Here is an 18,795-nt window from a genome sequence, read left to right on the forward strand (position 1 = left end):
TCCCAGTCAGTCGCCATAGTTCTAATACTAGGCTGAGGCACCCTTTCTTCCGCTTCTCCCCAACATGACGTCATCACCGAATTGAGTAAAAAAAATATTTTAAAACCAGAAACATGTAAAACTGGTCTTTAAGACCATTTTTGAGACATTTTAAAAATGATATACATATCTTGAGTGATTTATGTACCCATTAATCAACAGTGGTGGTTGGAGACTGGAGAGCCAACCCTTCCTCATCCGATTTGCGCAGTGTAATTACAGAATTACAAAAAATATATTTTGCCTCCTATTTTTTTGTCACGCATGAATGTGCGTCTTTTCCCTAATATTAAAAATAAAACAGACTGATATTTGTCTAATGTCTGGAGTCCTTTAAGGAAAATATACGTTTCAATACATGTATTTTCTGAGAATTTTTATTTCAAGTTTTGACTGCAAATGTCACGTCCATAATGCTGGACTTCCCCAATTTTAAATAATTTATCCTCAACTAGATTTGTGTTGTAGGTCTACGTATTTTATAATGTTAACTTCAAATAATACTAATAGCCTAATTTAAAGATAAGGCAGCATTGGATATGGACGGTAAGGAGAATAACGCTGGAGTTGGAAGAGGTGTGTCGCGATTCTATAGATTTGTGGATCTGAGTCGTGTGGCGAATCGCGATTTCGGTTTCATATTGCATATCGTTACAGCCCAAAAGTTAAGTTCTACTTAGTTATTTTGGTGAAAGTAACTCAAAAGTAATACATGAGTAATGTAACGCATTACAATTCTGAGACAGTAATATTGTAAGGTAATGAATTACTTTTAAATAACAGTAACAAGTAATACCTAATGTATTACAGTTTGAAAGTAACTTGCACAACATTGCATGGCATAAGGTCTGGTTGACCAAGACATCTTTGGCTTCATCAACTTCAACCATCATATCTCGTCACAGCCATGGACAATTTTAAGATTTAAGGTCTTATAATCATAAACACCTGACCTTCTGCACAGCCTTCATCTTATTCACTTTTATTATATAAATCTTACAATGTAAGTCCTGCATATCAATATTTATGATCTGTTAAAGCCATCTCTTGCCAGAATTTTTACATAATCAAAAACACTAATGGGTTACTGGTGACTCATGGGTTTCTCAGCAATGGCAACAAGAGGCATTTTAATGAATGCTAATACACCGGTAATCAGACTGTATTTATTTTTGTAAACACGTCTTCCATAAACATCTCCACCCCAGAAACAGCTTTCCTATGAAGATGATGTCACGTAGGTCATGTAACAGGCTAATGCACAAGTTTGCTTCATGTGGTTTTGAAAAACTTTCATACCATTTTAAAAATGTAATGTGTTGTGCTATCATCATGTTAAAGTAAATACTGTATGCATAAGGGACACTTAATACTAATGCAATTAATGTTAATGTTTAATAAAGTCTAGAATGTGCATTTTTATGTCAAGGTCATTTTTAAAGTATTAGATTTGACCTTTTTATGTCAAGCCAAAGTTAGTTCAGGGTGTAAAAGGCTCAATTGATCTGATATTTTAAAAGATGGAGGAGAATTTTGAGTTTCACAAATGAAGGTAAATGTACTGTAAAGGGCCAGAACAACAAATGATAAACCAGTTAAATATCTCAGACGTGCATCTCATTAAGTTTCATTTGGCTGTCAGAGCACGACATCCTGTCTAGTTTCTTGCCATCAATATCCCACATAGAGTAATGAGTATATCAGTATAAATTGAAATGCCATACAGAAGAAGTGCACAGTGCAGTATTGTGTATTTTCAATCACTGTCATCAAAATCGTAGTCCTAGTTTACATCTGAACATACTGACAGAATACTAACTACACTGTTATAACATGACTAAGCATTTTGCCTATCTTGTTTGTGAACCATGACACAATGACTTGTCATTGTGATTGCACTGATATGTTCAATGATATAAATGCATAAATTTTTATTTAGCGGACAAGACAATTTAGCGGACAAGACAATGATAACAAAACTGACTTTAAAGGAAGTCCTAGTTATTTGATGTTGTTGTTAACATGGTCTGATACTGTGAAAAATTTTGTATATCCAAATCCAAAAGCTTAGATGATAATGCGACCAGCGGAAGTTACATTGAAATGTAATAATTGAGTTAAGATATATTTTCCTATTCTGAACATTTAAGTTATTTCTTGCTTATATTGAGGTGACTGAGGGTCTGACCTATAGTGTCAGGAGTGCAATGACAGTGTTTATTAATTCATCCCTGCTTCAGATAAAAATCTGTACATGCTTGCTTATACTGAAGGGATTATCCCCACAAAAAACAGCTGAACTTTTTTAGTAACACTTTACAATAACATAAATACATGTACTAACAATAAATAATCATGTACTGATACCTGAATTAACAGTTATTTAAACATTAACTCATGATTAGTGAATATATGAATAAATGAAGAGTAAGCCTTAAGTTACTGTAAGTTAATGCATTAATATTTAGGGGTAAACTAAATCAATCAGTCTGCGTAAGAATAAATAAGAAGTAATCTAAATTTGAATTAAATGTATAATTTAATACTGCCCTAATTTAAACTGTATATCATAATCTGCTATCTGCATCTTTGTGACAAATAATTGGAATGACACATGATTTTTTAGCCATTAATTACAACAGATTCATCTAATCAAATGTGGAAAATAGACTAATAACTAGCACTAATAAATTTAATTTGATCTCAACCATTTTCTGATTTTTATAGATTATTTAGGCCTGTGTTTAGTAATAGCTACTTTTCTTCTTGGAACTACAGTATGTAGGGTTTGTTTCTGGTGGGTCACTCATTAGTGGCATGCTCGGTGCTCGCTTGGCACTTTGGTTGTTTTCCTATGGTAATGGTGGCATTTTAATCTCATAAATGTTGACTTCTTTGTTAAACAGAATTAATAATTAAATACATGTTTGCATGTATGTTGTATTTGGGAGGTTTCAGGGGGTTATGTAAAACAATTAACTGTATTTTTTGTTGTTTTAATAGGCTATATATACTTCAATTAGCATTAGCTAATCAAAATTGCCCAATTTACATGGAACGTGTCTTATTTATTATTATGTCTTTACACGTATGTTTGGACTTTCTTTTAAAGGAGTAGTTCACTTTAAAAAAAAAAAACTTTTGCTGATAATTTACTCACCCCCATGTCACCCAAGATATCCATGTCAATATTTCTTCAGTAATAGATGATAAGTAATTGATGATGAGTTAGTAATAATGTGCCCCCTCAAGTAAAGTCAAGACACAGTCATGCATTAACAAGCCATTACTTTATGTTAGCGTATAAAATAAAGGTTCATTCAACGAACGAAATGAACCAATGGAACCAGCGTTGTGCAAAACAATCAGCCATGACTCCTAGTATGCATTGCAGCATGAATAAATTGTGCAGATGAATTGGTTATTGACTTTAATTTGTACTTTTTGCTTTTGTTTTTGCTGTTGGTTTTGTGTTGACTTCTATTTGTAGATTTTTGTAGGCATTTAATTCGATTCAACCTCACATCCTATTAAGTAGACTTTTAGAACAGTTCAAACTGAGTAATAATTTATTCAGATGGATTTTAGATTTTTTTAACGGAGAGAACACAAAGAGTAAAAATAATAACACAATCTCTGCACAGGTTACTTCCTCCACTGCTCACCACAAGGATGTGTACTTTCTCCACTACTGTTTATTCTCTACACAAATATGTGCCATAGTCATTTGGAAAAACATGTTGTGCTGAAGTACGCAGACGACACTGTAATTGTCAGTCTGCTTAAGAATAATGAGAATAGTCATGGACGTATTATTAATGATTTTGTTGAGTGGTGTGAGGGGTCTCACCTTCATTTAAATGTACTGAATACTAAGGATATGATAATTGATTTCAGAAAGAATGTTTGTATGGATAAAGTCACATACATTAAGGGTGAAACAGAGGAGTGTGTGCAGTCTTACAAATACCTTGGGACAATCATTGATTCAAAGTTGAGTTTTGAAGCCAACTGAGAAACAGTGTGTAAAAAGGGGCATCAACATCTGTTCTTTTTAAGGAAATTATGTCAATTTCAAATTGAGAAAAAACCTTTGAGTATGTTTTATCGTGCTTTTATTGAATCCGTACTCTCCTTTTCTTTGGTATCTTGATACGGGAACTTAACTTTAAAGAGTCAGAACTCTTTAATCAGATATTTTCCAGTAGGTTGATTGGGGACCTACTGAACCCAGCCTCGCTGTATATAGGCAGGTACAACGCATGGGTATTTCAATCTTGAGTGACCAGCTTCATCCTCAACCTGTATTAGTTCCAGTAACTGCCGTCCAATCGACGGTTTGTACTGTGATGTACAACAAAAATATATAAAAATAGCTTTGTCCCAGTAGTGATTAATTTTATGAATACTATTAAGATGGAGTAGGTTGTTTTAGTGTAATTTTAGTGTCTTGTTTTGTTTGTATGGTGTTATCGTTTAAATGTTTGAGAAATAGCCTAAACTTGCTCTCTGGAACTTAATTTACCTACTGGTATAAATAAAGGAACCTGAACCTGATATGACAGCCAGCCAATGTGCAAACGCACAGTTTGAATCAGTTAGTGTTTGTGACGCCACTGAACATTCTAAATCACTGAACATTCATATGTGGGACCATACTCTCAGGGCGACAGAAATAAAAATCAAATTTATGGGACCATACAACTCAAAAGGTTAAACATTTCATTTGTAACCATGAATACAAAAATGAAACTGAGGGGGCACAAATCAGATCTGATGAGGCAATGCCTCGTTTTGCTCCCTCGTGGTGCCGGGCCTGATAGCGAACGATTTGATGAAAAACAAGGATTTGCCTACAGTATATGAATGATCAGTTTAGGTGCTAAAAACAATGTACATTAATTTAAAAGTACAGAAAAAATACAATGTATTGTAGTTCCTGCCATCAAATCCAAGTACAGAAAGCAAGGAAGAAAGGGGTTGTGTTGAGGATATTATAAGGAGGTATTGAGTGTTTCAAGAGGAACTTTGTAACCTCTTACAGTCTGATTAATCACATTTAGCTTGATGTTACTGATAAGGTAACATTTCTGTCCACAGAACACAGGTCTAATATCCTTAACAGCATTAAATAATTCTGATGTGATCTTTAACCATAGAAACCATGGAAAAATACGCAGACGGCAAGGAGGATAATAGCGTTAGCGTTGACCACGTTTCTCCATAGAGGTTTTTCAGTGGTGTCGGTGAGCTTCAACTTCATCTCCGCCTCCTGTTCTTTAGTCAGTTTAGGGGCATTGCCTTGATCAAAGCCACAGAACCAGTTGTACGCCTTCTTACAACAGCCGGGTTCCTCACGCTCCTCTGTAGGGTCAAGAGATTAACAGAAATGGTTGTTATTGATTATTAAAAGCTATGTGTTACAATGTGATTTACACAAATAAGACTGGATCAACATCCTTTGTTTTCCTAGAACAAACTACAATCTAGTTAATTAATCATAGCCATAAACTAGTCTCAGTATCAGACGGTCCACTCAAAGACACCCACAGTCCGTTTACTGAACCACGTGATGCACGTTGCACACAAAAACTGTGAGTGTTACCTGTGCTATGGCTACCCATCAATGATTATGTATTTGGTGGCTTGTGCAGACGTACCTTTTGTTTCCATAGAGTTGGAATCCTGTTCATCAGTCCAGTCATCTAGCTCCAGATCTATCCTCTCCTCAGTGTTGTTCCTCAAGCTCCAGCAGAGCCTGTACAACTGCACAACAACAAGGGGTAACAGAATGAGGGGCTGTGACAGAGAAATAGCTATAATAGCTACCTATTCATCAACTTAATGCATCCTTTCTTATTAAATGTAATAATTAACTCAACCCAAAAGTTTTAACTACATTGTTATGCTATTGTAGGTGTATAATGTGTATTTTAAGTGAAATAAGAATTTTTAATATTTGTAGAAAAAAAAATGTGTTATGATAAGAGCTTACATGTTTGTCATCAATGGGTTTGGTCATGAGGGAGATGCCATATATCAATATACAGGACAGGGTGAAGAGGATCAGTGCAAAATAGAGGTAGTGCACACCGCAGATGATCGTGGGACAGTTACTGGGGCTCACACAGCTGCCGGTGCCATAGGCAAACTCTGGTATCATACGCGCCAGACCCACCAACAGACCAATACACAACCCGTAGAAAGCGCCCTGTGAGGGAATATCACAAATGTGTATCAATAAATTAAAAATGTACAAAAAAAACAACAAAAAAAACATTTCAATATTATTAATATCCAGCTGAATTTACCAAGAAAAATGGATATAAACCAAAATATATAAATGGATACAAAGCAAAATGTATAAGTGTGAAGGACTGACTCACTGCTTCATTTACTCTCTTGCAGAAAATGGCAAGGGTGAAGACAGCGGCGATGGGTGGAGCCAGATAACTGGTGATGGACTGCATGTAGTCGAAAAGCTGGCCGCTCTGAGCTGACTGAACTATGGGGATCCACGCGATACTCACGGCAATCAGAACTAGCATGAACAACCTGTACGCATGAACACAGGCATTTCAAGAGCCTTTTCACATCATTTTCTGCTCACAAGGTAAGAAAATCAATATGCAACACAAACAGACACAAAAACGCACCTCCCTGCAATCATGAGCTCCTTCTCTTTGGATTTGGGACGGATCTTGGTGTAGATGTCCATGGTGAAGAGTGTGCTAGCGCTGTTAAAGATGGAAGTGAGTGAACTCATCAGAGAGGCCAGCATGACAGACAACATCAAGCCTCTGAGACCTTCAAAAACACACAGAGCAGTTTAGACCCATAACACCAGACAGATCTATCAAAGAATGTAAAGAGACAGAACATCTAGGTTACTAATGTAACGTTACGTCAGACTGACGTCATGGGGTCTCGTCTGGGAACCCAATCACCTCCAAGTGCCAGTGAGATTTGCATGATGAGTCACACCCACCCAAACATACGGTTATAAGTAAGACTGGCATTACTCATTACCTGGCCATTCAGGATGTTGGAGGAACTTGATTCAGAGCACAGAGCAAGTCTTCCCACACATTACCTGTTTGTACCCAACATACAGAAAGAGACTGGCTCCGGGCAGGAATGCTGTCTTAAAAGACAGCATTTTGAGCTCAACTGACTCAAGGGGTTCGAAGAGAGCTCTCTGTAGACCTGAAAGGATGATCTGAAAGGCCTTAGGGGATTTAACCTTCTGGCGCCTCTCAGGAACCTGATGACAAGGTCGTGCTTTCCCAGCGACCCGCCATCAAAAGCATCGTGATGTGCTGCAATGGCGGCGACATGCACCTTCAGGGTGGAGGAAGATAGCCTCAGCTCCCAGGCCTCTTGAAGGAAGGAAAGCACAGAGCCAATCACACAATTCCGAGGGGTCTTCCAACTGGGAAGAACACCACTCAGCGAACAGACTCCACTTCAAAGCATAAGGGAGCTCTAGCTGAAGTGATAGTGTCAACTACCGCTGGAGGTAGGTCACTTAAGTTCTCCAGGTGATGGCACGGGTGATATATGATGTCCTGTCTCTGTGAAAGCAGGTTCTCCCTGGAGGAATCATAGAATATAGAACAACTGGCAATGGGCAAACTCCTGTGAGGCAAAGAGGTCTACCTGTGCATCCCAGAATTGGCTCCAAATAAGCTGGACCGCCTGCTCGCCCATAATATAAATGGTGCACAGCAACCTGAGCTGCATTTCCGCTTCCTCATCCTCTCCAGAGTACAAAAGCCCAGTTCCGCTCGACCTCAGATCCTCATCCGGAGCACCTTATGAGACACAAGATGCCTCACGTCAGGGACTCGTGCCAACATTCGGCAACTCAACAGCACATGCCATGCTAGAAGTGTGGGAGGTTTGTAGGACAACCCGACAAAGAAGCTCCCCCTGTTATCCTCAGATCTCCCAGAATGCTAACTAGACTTGTGGCTCTACTACGAGAAGTGGAGGGGGCTGGTTAGCAGCAGAGGGGACTCGTGCCTCCGTATTGAAGAAGAAGAGTCGTGACCGCAATGCTAACATGGACATTCGCAGTGAGAGCATGCCCCATCCACGAACACTCTCTCAGCATGTTGTTTGCCCAGTCATGAGAGACAGGGATCATGGCCGTCAGATGAAGTCAGGAACGACCGCATCCAGAAACACCCGGACAGAAGACACAGAGATTTGAAAAAGACGCTAACCACCCGTGCTTGCTTTTCAGGGGGCCGCACTTTTAGCCAAAAACGCCCAGGGGCGGATGCTCCACTGTGTGCACAGCAAGCTGGATGCAAACACCGCTGGAATGCCCCGTCACACGGCAGAGAGATCCCACGATGATCTGTTTTCAGAGTGTTCTCCTGAGACCAATTAAAATGGCTGGTATTTGCTCTTCAGAAATGTACTCTCTTTTGAGTAGAGGTGAATTAGAAGAACGATATCGCTGTGCAACTGTTTGGCTCCAAAGCAAAATATGAATTAGGTGAGTAATGCCGGTCCTATTTACAGTATACCCGTATGTCTGGGTGGGTGTGACTCAGTCAAATCTCACTATGTTCATTGGCTCGTTCTGTTACCACTTGGAGGTGATTGGGTTTCCAGGCGAGATCCCATGACATCAGTCCGATGTAGTATCGAACGTGACTGGCTGAATGGGAACTAGAAATATCAGAAAATTACCGTTTGGCATCAGTTCCACCACTAGTTTAGGATAAGCAATATTACTGCAGCCCACACTGGTTCCACAGTATAAATCACACTCTTTTGGATCCACACATGCAATCTCATCTAACACAAACGAGAATAAACACAAACATTAGTTTCATTAATAGTCTTTGACTGTTCACTGACCTTCTGATGCACATTGCATACAAAAAGGTCACAAAAATGCATTACTTTTGGATTGACGAAATTTCTTATCACAATGTCCACATGACATTTCCACAAATAAAACTGTTGTGGAATCATAAATTCAGATTTACCCCCCGAAATATCACAAATTGCTATTTATATTGTAGATACAAACTGACACAGATATAGCTAGCTAACAATGCTTTTTGGAAATGCACCACTGTCTAATTAGGCGATTGTTTGCTAGAATAAGATGCTAGTAAGTTGCTAGCATGTTCTGTGAGAAATACATGGACCAGACTTTATTCTGATGGGCAAAAGTCTAGTTCGGTGAGACTAACAAAACCTAGTTGGCTATACAAGTTGCCATAAAATCACTTTGGATTCAGTCAACATATTTGCTAACATTTACATAATAGTTCATCTGTTTATCAGCCATCTCAGCCAGGATGCTGCCAATCGTTCTCACCTGTGTACAGGACTCTGCTGATCATGCCAGGGAAAACCATGAGGAACATGGGCAGAAGTTTGAGATAACCGCATAGGATGCAGCCAGCTTTCACATGGGACAGGCTCTTGGCAGACAGACAGCGCTGCACTATCACCTAAAACAAGATGAGTGTTTGTGTGAATAACCCAGAGGAACATTTTAGTGCTCAGAATCCAGTGTTTCCCTATATACATTGATTCATTTGTGGCGGCCCACCTCAATATCCGCATTGATCGCTACAAATAGATTTCAGTGCTTCCCATTCAGACTGTGGTGGACCGAACATATATTTAAACTTCTCATAATAATTTAAAAGGTCTTTGATGTCGTGTTTTGTGCCATTGCTCTCAAACAAATTAAAATCGATAAGACTTAACTTATCTAACGAGAGAAGAGATTTGGAAGAAATGGAGTATTCGAATAATGTCGTTATTTTTGTTTGTTTTTTTGCACAAAAAGTATTCTCGTCGCTTGATAAACTTGAGGCACTGTAGTCACATGGAATATTTAAACATTTTCTTCATTGACTTTCTGGGCCGTCAAGTTTCGATCCCATGTAGCAGTGTACCACCTCTCAAATTTAATCAAAAATATCTTCATTTGTGTTTCGAAGACGAACGAAGGTCTTACAGGGTTGGTACAGCATGGGGGTGAGTAATTAATGACTTAATTTTCATTTTTGGGTGAACTATCACTTTAACACGTAGGACATTTAGCCATCTTATTTTCTCAAACAATGCTTCTTATGTCCTAATTTATTTTATTTATTTATTTTTTTTACGCACAGAATAAAGCAATATGAGAATGTAGCCACAATCTAGAAAGTATTACTGCACAAAAATGAGTCAGCAACCTTGATAAATGGATCAGTACCTGGTCAGTGCAAAAGTACCAAGTAGCCTGGATAGTAAGACCAAAGACCATTCCAGGCCAGGGCAGATTTCCGGTGATAGGGTCTCTGAAAATGTGGAATGAGTCCTCACGAGGGGTGTAGCACGATTCACTGATGTTTACACCCACCACTGACGGGATCGCATTCATGTAGCGGTCCTTGAAGTTCTCATAGCCTCCGACCTCATTGAACGCTGAAAGAAAACGGAACATGTTGAAGCAAGTTGTTGTTTTGCAGACTTTATTTTATCCAAAATGTTTAAAGTACAGAACAAAAGTGAATGAACGTACCAAAGCCCATGAGAATGAATGATCCCACAACCATGATGACGGTCTGCAGGGTATCTGTGTAGATGACTGCAGCTAGACCACCTGTAGAAGAAACAGTGAAGGTTTTTAAAGGACAACTGAAAAGTGTTCAAGTTCTTAGAAATATACATTTGGCATTCATGTTGGTTGCTTTTTTATATAACATTGTAAAGAAACTAAATTTATTGATTTTAGAAATGTCTTGTGGGGTAACCATCTAGTAAAAAGCAAACATTTTAGGCTACATGGTACAATTTTCAAAAGACAAATAGGCCTAATCAGTATGTGTTTTATGACCTTTTTCAGTGACAATTTTTTTCACAAACCAAACATAAACATAATTTTCTCAAAACTACAAACTTTTACATACATGATGCTCAAAAATTATTGTAGCAGAGTTTGTGCTGAATAATCAGAATTCATGGTCAATGGTTTGGCTGACAAAATGTTTAAAGCTTCAGCAACAGCAGTTTAGCAGCCGCAGGACAATACAAATACTAGCAGCCACAGCTCATGTAAATATTTACAGCTGGCCGAATGATGTCTGATTTCTTATAGTTTATTGGTGGGCTGGTTTGTTCCTGAGATAATATTACACAACAGACCATGACAGAAGTTTAAAGTCACAATGCAGCTGCACATGCAGGCTTATCATCTATTGTCAGAATGGACAATTCTTCATAACACATGCATATCACGCTACAATAAGTATCCCACCGGTCCTTCAACCCTGGACTTTACTCTCTGCTGTAGTATAAACTTCAGGACCATATAATATATGTATATATATATATATATATATATATATATATACTGTATATATTAGAGATGTTGGCGGTTACAGCCGCGGATGACGTGACAAAAACAAATATTTTAATTAAATTCTTGCGGGTGGTTGAACCAATCAAATGAAAAATATATGTCTACATTGTTAAAAATTGTTATCTGACTATACCTACATAAAAAAAAAGAGAACAGAGAACACTTTGATCATTTTGTCTATGCAAAGACTGCTTGTTATTATCAGTATGTTGCTGTTATTTTCAGCGTGAACAGCTTTACAAACGATGCACCATACAATAGCATCATGTTGAAATTATGTGCATTTATAAATGCATTTTCTATTAGGCAACAATGAAAATATTGTACAGTAGCCTATCAGATAAGGTCAGGTTTGCCGAAGTGTGTTTAATTTTAATTAATTAATTAATTTATATTATGTGCATATTTTCAGTGCAAGTTTGCATTTTTTACGTCAACAGACCTGTTACTGTATAAAGAGCTGTAATCAGCAGCAGAATAATCACAGCCAGGTAAATGTTCAGTCCCAGAGCTTGGTTGATGAAAACGCCCCCTGCAAACATGTCCCCCTGAGAGAGGGAAAAGGGAGAAAAATAGTTTGAACTGTCCATTTCAAAACAACGTCTCTATCTTTAAAATCTAGACCCGTTTTAGTCTGAATTCACATGGCAATAAAAGATATTTCTACAAGGAAATCACCGCCATTTCAGACTATAATCTGTGTTAGTGCAGACTTATGTAAAGATTATCAGCAAACTAAATACAGAGGCTGGACAGACAGCACCATATTGTGAAAATGTTGGCAAGTTCCCACTCATCTTTCAGTTAATCATTGTCAATATAAAAAATAACAAACTGATTTTAAAATAGTTTTTGATTGAGTGTATGTTACACCACTGACAGTATGTTAAAGTTTTCTAAAAATAGCCGATTGCATGACAACTCAAAGTATGTTATTAACCTTTTATACATGTACTGTTCTGTAAGGTCTGAGACAGATTTTGGACTCACAGAGATTTTGGTGAAAACATAGAGAATCAGGGACAGCACAGAGAGATAGATACGGATACGCTGGCCACCAAAGCGTTTCTTCAGGTACTCCGGCATGGTTATGACCTGCAGATAACATCAATAAAGACCATAAAAATGATACCACAGAGATAAAGTACACATTCATGTTGTTTAAGTAAGCAATATTTGAAAGATTTGTTCTGTAATGCTGGTTGAAGAGGAAGAAATGTAAGCATACCCCAGCCTTTATGTAGATTGGCACGAAGAGCCATCCCAGAATAATCACAACAACAAGAGCCTGAAGGGGGAAAATTAAAAAGAGATTGTAATTACAGATGTTCGATTTGATATTTTCTACAAATAATCCCATCAGTGTTGTAATTGTTTACTAAAAATAAAAGGGTAACACTTTACAATCGGGTTTCATTTATTTAATTTTAGTCAATTAAATGTAAACTTAAATTACTAACACTTTAACTGAAATAAAAATAAATTATAGCTAAATAGGAATATAAAAAATGACAAAAGTAAATAACTAAATGAATTAAATTAAAATGAAACTAAAAAATAAAAAAGAGCTAATTTTAAATATGAACGAACACTAAAACAATATATAAATATTAAAATAACATTGACGTTTAATCTTATCCTTAACAATAATAATAATAATAATGCATAGTATGTATATATATATATATATATATATATATATATATATATATATATATATATATATATATATATATTATCCTTCTAATAAATAATTAATAATAAAATAATAAAATAACCTTTCTTTTTATTCGGTTAAGACATACACTCACCTAAAGGATTATTAGGAACACCTGTTCAATTTATCATTAATGCAATTATCTAAACAACCAATCACATGGCAGTTGCTTCAATGCATTTAGGAGTGTGGTCCTGGTCAAGACAATATCCTGAACTCCAAACTGAATGTCAGAATGGGAAAGAAAGGTGATTTAAGCAATTTTGAGCGTTGCTTAAAAGAGTTTGCAAGAGCTTTGCAAGCTACAATTTGCAAGAGCTCACCAAAATTGGACAGTTGAAGACTGGAAAAATGTTGCCTGGTTTGATGAGTCTCAATTTTTGTTGAGACATTCAGATGGTAGAGTCAGAATTTGGCATAAACAGAATGAGAACATGAATCCATCATGCCTTGTTACCACTGTGCAGGCTGGTGGTGGTGGTGTAATGGTCTGGGGGATGTTTTCTTGGCACACTTTAGGCCCCTTAATGCCAATTGGGCATCATTTAAATGCCATGGCCTACCTGAGCATTGTTTCTGACCATGTCCATCCCTTTATTGCCACCATACATCCTCTGATGGCTACTTCCAGCAGGATAATGCACCATGTCACAAAGCTCTAATCATTCCAAATTGGTTTCTTGAACATGACAATGAGTTCACTGTACTAAATTGGCCCCCACAGTCACCAGATCTCAACCCAATAGAGCATATTTGGGATGTGGTGGAACGGGAGCTTCGTGGCCTGGATGTGCATCCCGTAAATCTCCATCAACTGCAAGATACTATCCCATCAATATGGGCCAACATTTCTAAAGAATGCTTTCAGCACCTTGTTGAATCACTTAGAATTAAGGCAGTTCTGAAGGCGAAATGGGATCAAACACAGTATTAGTATGTGTTCCTAATAGTCCTCTATGTGAGTGTATATAAAATAATAATTAAAAACCAGTTCTGCATATCTGATGTTTGTATTATTCATTAATTATCAATAACATTTTATTTATACACATTATTTTTTATTGATCCATTTTGTCACAAATAGTGGGCTGAAACCTATTTGATGACACACATCAGAATTATTAAATACCATATATGTAATTATTAAGCTTTTTTTTAAAACATACATTCCACTCAAAGCCTCCAATGGCGATACCAGCAGCCGCTCCACTTCCTGCAAGTCCCACAAAATGCCCACTTCCAATGTTACTTGCAAAGAGAGAGGCTCCAATCTGAAAAAAAGTTTAAGATAGTTTTGCTTCATATTATATTTATTATTAAACAAACATTTGATATTCAGTGTGAGGGGTAAACCCAACAGAAATCCATATTTGATCTGCTACCTTTAAGAATGGTTACAAAAGTCATTAGCAAAGGATTGTGGGAACTGAATGTGAAGTGTCTTCAGAATATATTAACTCTGTCTACTCTTTGACTATATCTGGTAATACAATCACCACAATGATAAGCTATAAAAACTGCTTCTTATGCACAACCTGGGGTGTATAAAATAATAACGATTGGAACAATGAACTTTGTAATAACAAATAAAAAGCTTCAAACTTTCATATAAAGTGATTGTGGCGAGCAGGACGAGGTCGAGGGCCATGAGAGAGTGGCGCGAGGACAGCAGCCATCCGTGAGGAGCTTTTGTTTTGTTTCGTTAAACTTGTTGATTGTTCGCCGGTTCCCATCTCCTTCTTCCCTCAACAACAAACCTCATTACAATGATAACTTTATGTCATAGACCAAAGCATGATTGCTCCATACATGCTGCATGAGAAAAGCATATCAGTTGCAATGAATTGTGGGTTGCATCTAGCATCATAGCATTATGGGCACAAAAGACTTCATTCATCCTATCATAATATCAAGTTTCTGAAATAAAGGGGCAGTTAGGGTCTCTACCATGCCCTATCAGTAACAAAGTGAAACTAGAAGCTAAAGTAAAGCGCTTTGAGTGTCCAGAAAAGCACTATATAAATGTAACGAATTATTATTATTATTATTATTAAAGTTTGTGAACAAACTTTTGAACTGATGTTGGCTTGATAAAGCCTGAACCTTGAACCATTCTTCGCCGCTCTCTGTGGTTCCTTAAAAATAAAAATTTTATGTGCAATAAAAAGCAAAAAATAAGAGACTTCCAGCGATGGGTAGCTGCAAGGCGCCTTTGTCCTTGTTGGCACCTCCTGCACAGGGAGGGTTTGATGGCTCTTCATCAGTGGAGGAACCCTGTGTAATGGCAGACTGGTAAATGGACGCCCCAACGTCACAAACTTCAAATAAATCTTTTAGAGTTGACGGCAGTCTTTCGGGCCCTGGAACATTTTCTCCCGTTACTGAAAAGGTTAATTTGGTCTAGGACTATAGGCTTAATCTCTGACCAGAAAACTATCCCAATACGTTTAAGTAGTATACAGTATGGCTTTCTCAAGCCAACATAATCACTGGTCATGCTATTGATAGATACATAATCAGCTCCTAGTTTTATTGCAGTTTCAGTCTTGAGTTGCACATTACGATAATTCACCACATTTTGCTCTCTGATTGATCGCTATTGATGTAGTAAATGATCAGGCATTGTCATTTTGTTTATGTCCATCATGTCTGGAGCACAAAACAAAATGCTTTTAAGGTTTAAAGCTTTGTCATCCACCATCCGGGTCCATTTCCTTACCGGCCACCACACCATACTTCTGCCAGCCAGGAAAAAGCCTCCTACTGTGGATCGATTGGTCCGTACCATTGCCTTTGAAAAGAAAAAAAAAAAAGAATTCAATTCAGCAAATGAGGAGTTCCAGAAACTAAACATTTTATACAAAATCACATTTGACTTATGGTGTCATACCTTCAGACACATTTCACAATAACATTTCACATTTGTAGTCTTAAAGTCTTGATGGATTGGCGTTCAATGACCTTGTTAAAAAAATAAATATGCCAACAATATAATGTCCTTAATTAAGACACTAAGACTGTACAAAAATATTCACTGAACTTTACAATGAACTTTAGTGTTAAATAGATAGAAGTACCAGTCACATCTTGTCTTGTCATGTGATTCCCTGTCTTAGGGTTAGGGTTGTGTATGCCGACTGAGCACTGACAGCCTCAACCCGTATAACCTCCATGACCTCGCTTACTGGTTGAAAGTGAAGGCAGAGGCTCAGCGTCACAGCACTACCAGATAGAGAGAGTTGATGTCCCATGTAGAGAACGTCAACCCATTCTGAAGCCACTGCAGTTTATCATGGCAGCGACCAACCCAAAGGTTAGTACATTATGTCCATCAAGAGCCCACTCATGGTCAGCAATTAAGAAACTGAATAGTCTGTATCTGTTTTGTAAAAGTCAAGAGCACTATTTGTCGTAGTGCAGTGAAATCACTGAGCGCGCACCTGAACAGAGTGGTGGATTAAGGACAGCAAGACATGTTGGATATGTGGATATGTGCTAGGACTTGTGGGTAGGGATGAGATCATGGCCCTTCACATCATCTGACATAATGTCACAGATTTGAATGGGACAATCAATTGATCTGCTGCCCAAACCAGATCACAGTTAAGGAGCCCATCAGACTACCAGCTGGTGGACCGGCAGCTGTACGTACACAGCTCGGTTGGGTTCTCCAGGGACCAGATGGACTTCTCCCACATCAGGTACCATCATCAAAATGCTTATTCACTTCTCTAACTACAATTCGAGATCCTGTCTATGAACATGTTCAGTGCCTGTGGAAACTCAACGTCCTCCCATACCTCAGTGAATAGCTGGTAACATGATCAAAATAACACAATCTCATCCCAAGAAGTTATATAACTGACGTCTTGGGACGTCCTTTGACTGTACGTCAACATCCGCCATTTTAGGGTACCCTTTAACGTCAGTTACATGACGATCCTGGGACGTCATACAACTGACGCTTTACCTTTAACATCAGTTAGGTTTAGGGGTAGGTTTTGGTCTGGGGTAGGGTTAGGATCTGATAACGTCATCTAACCGACGTTAAAGGGTACCCTAAAACGACGGATGTTGACGTATGGTCAAAAGACGTCCCAAGACATCAGTTATATGACGTCTTGGGATGAGACTGCCCTGATCAAAACAGGATCAAGCAGCTGTGAATACATGTATGCTGGAGACCAGACCACAACTTGTAGAAGTTAATGGCATCTGGAGTTACGCTACTCCACTCCTTTGTGCATGAGATGGCCCACATTTGAGAGGAACCAAAGAGTCAGTCTTGTTCCACAGCAGGAACACTGAGAAGAATTTAAGCAAAGACACAGAGAAAGCTCAGGTGTATGAAGCTGAAATACAGAAACTCCTCGATTCAGGGTGTGTTGTTAAGGTACCACCAGAGAATCTGCAGCCCAATGAGGAGTCATGGATCATACCACACCGCCTTGTACACCACAATGGCAAAGGCTGGCTGGTTTTTAACTGCTCCTTCGTGCATCTGGGTATCTCCCTTAATCAACAGCTTTTTCCTGGTCCCAGCCTGGGTGCCTCATATATGGGAGTTCTCCTTTGGTTTCGGCAGTATATGATTGCCATTAGTGGTGATATAAGCTGCATGTTTCAGGTGAGACTCCTACCCAAAGACAAAGCCCTGCTGAGGTTTGTTTGGAGGAACATGTGCAGGGAGGATTGTTTCGGGCATTTGTCAGTGATCTCACAAAACCTGTCGGCGAGCAAAGATAGGGCCTAAAATCATTCAATGTGAACTCAGCATTAGTTGCTCTTGTTAGTCTAAGTTAGTTGTACAAAGTAGTTACCAGTTATTATCCCGTGTCACCTGCATTTTCATTGTGGATTAAAATAAAGAGTATTTTTTTGGACTCTTAGTCTTCAAGCGATTTCTTACAACCACAGTATGTGACAAGGAGAGCTAATTAACAAGCTAGAAGCAATGACAAGCTAACATGACAAGGAAACATCAGAAATACAAAAAACAAACATGACTAAAACAAACTCAGAATTTAACATATTATATTATTTTTGTATTGTAAACTTTTTGTAAAATCAGCTAGAATCATCATTCTTTCTTCAGACTTATCTGACACAGCCCATGTAAATTTATATGTTAACGCAAGGTCAACAAGTCAATAGAAGTAAAATGTTGTTGGATGTAAACTGCTGGCCACTTACCCATACTCCTACAGCCAGAACCACCAGAAAATATACAACAATCACCGAGATGTCCGCTGCATTGTTAATATAAATGGTAACATTTCTTTTGTTCTCATTGCGGAGATAAGAGAATCCAAAATAATCTGCTCCCATTATGATGGTGTTTGAGCAGGGCAAGTGGAGCACCACACACTGCGTCCCTCTCTGACACGATGGTAAAGAGACCTGACTCAAACGTTTACCTGCAGGTGTGTGACCATATGTGCACACGCTTTCACTTACACGTGTGTGTCTACAGATGGGTGTGACCTCCTCAGAGTTAATTTTAAAAGTGTGTTTGTGACTTAAAGCTGTCAAAATCAGAGATTAAAATGATAAATCATTAATTTATATAGTGGGAAGTGTGAAACTGAGCTCCTAGCCTAAAGTGTAAAAGCACTTTTCATCAACTGCATCTTAATTAATGGGTTTCATTGAG

At 38.1% G+C, this 18,795-nt stretch overlaps 1 protein-coding gene across 1 annotated transcript; it reads right to left on the reverse strand.

Annotated features, from left to right (window-relative positions):
- Positions 1 to 4,700: 4,700 nt before the first annotated feature.
- Positions 4,701 to 18,590, reverse strand: LOC148969413 (sodium/glucose cotransporter 1-like). Its single transcript, XM_089126113.1, has 15 exons — positions 18,336 to 18,590; positions 15,862 to 15,933; positions 14,309 to 14,413; positions 12,654 to 12,713; positions 12,416 to 12,520; positions 11,868 to 11,973; positions 10,586 to 10,666; positions 10,277 to 10,488; positions 9,383 to 9,518; positions 8,743 to 8,850; positions 6,696 to 6,846; positions 6,426 to 6,594; positions 6,035 to 6,250; positions 5,700 to 5,805; positions 4,701 to 5,403 (listed from the first exon to the last, which is right to left on the reverse strand). The coding sequence occupies exons 1-15, from the start codon at positions 18,468 to 18,470 to the stop codon at positions 5,189 to 5,191; spliced, it is 1,977 nt and encodes a 658-aa protein (XP_088982239.1). The 5' UTR covers positions 18,471 to 18,590; the 3' UTR covers positions 4,701 to 5,188.
- Between the last annotated feature and the right edge of the window lie 205 nt (positions 18,591 to 18,795).

The sequence above is a fragment of the Pimephales promelas genome, chromosome 23 (assembly GCF_988280905.1).
Source record: "Pimephales promelas chromosome 23, fPimPro1.hap1.1, whole genome shotgun sequence".
Lineage (NCBI taxonomy): Eukaryota > Metazoa > Chordata > Actinopteri > Cypriniformes > Leuciscidae > Pimephales > Pimephales promelas.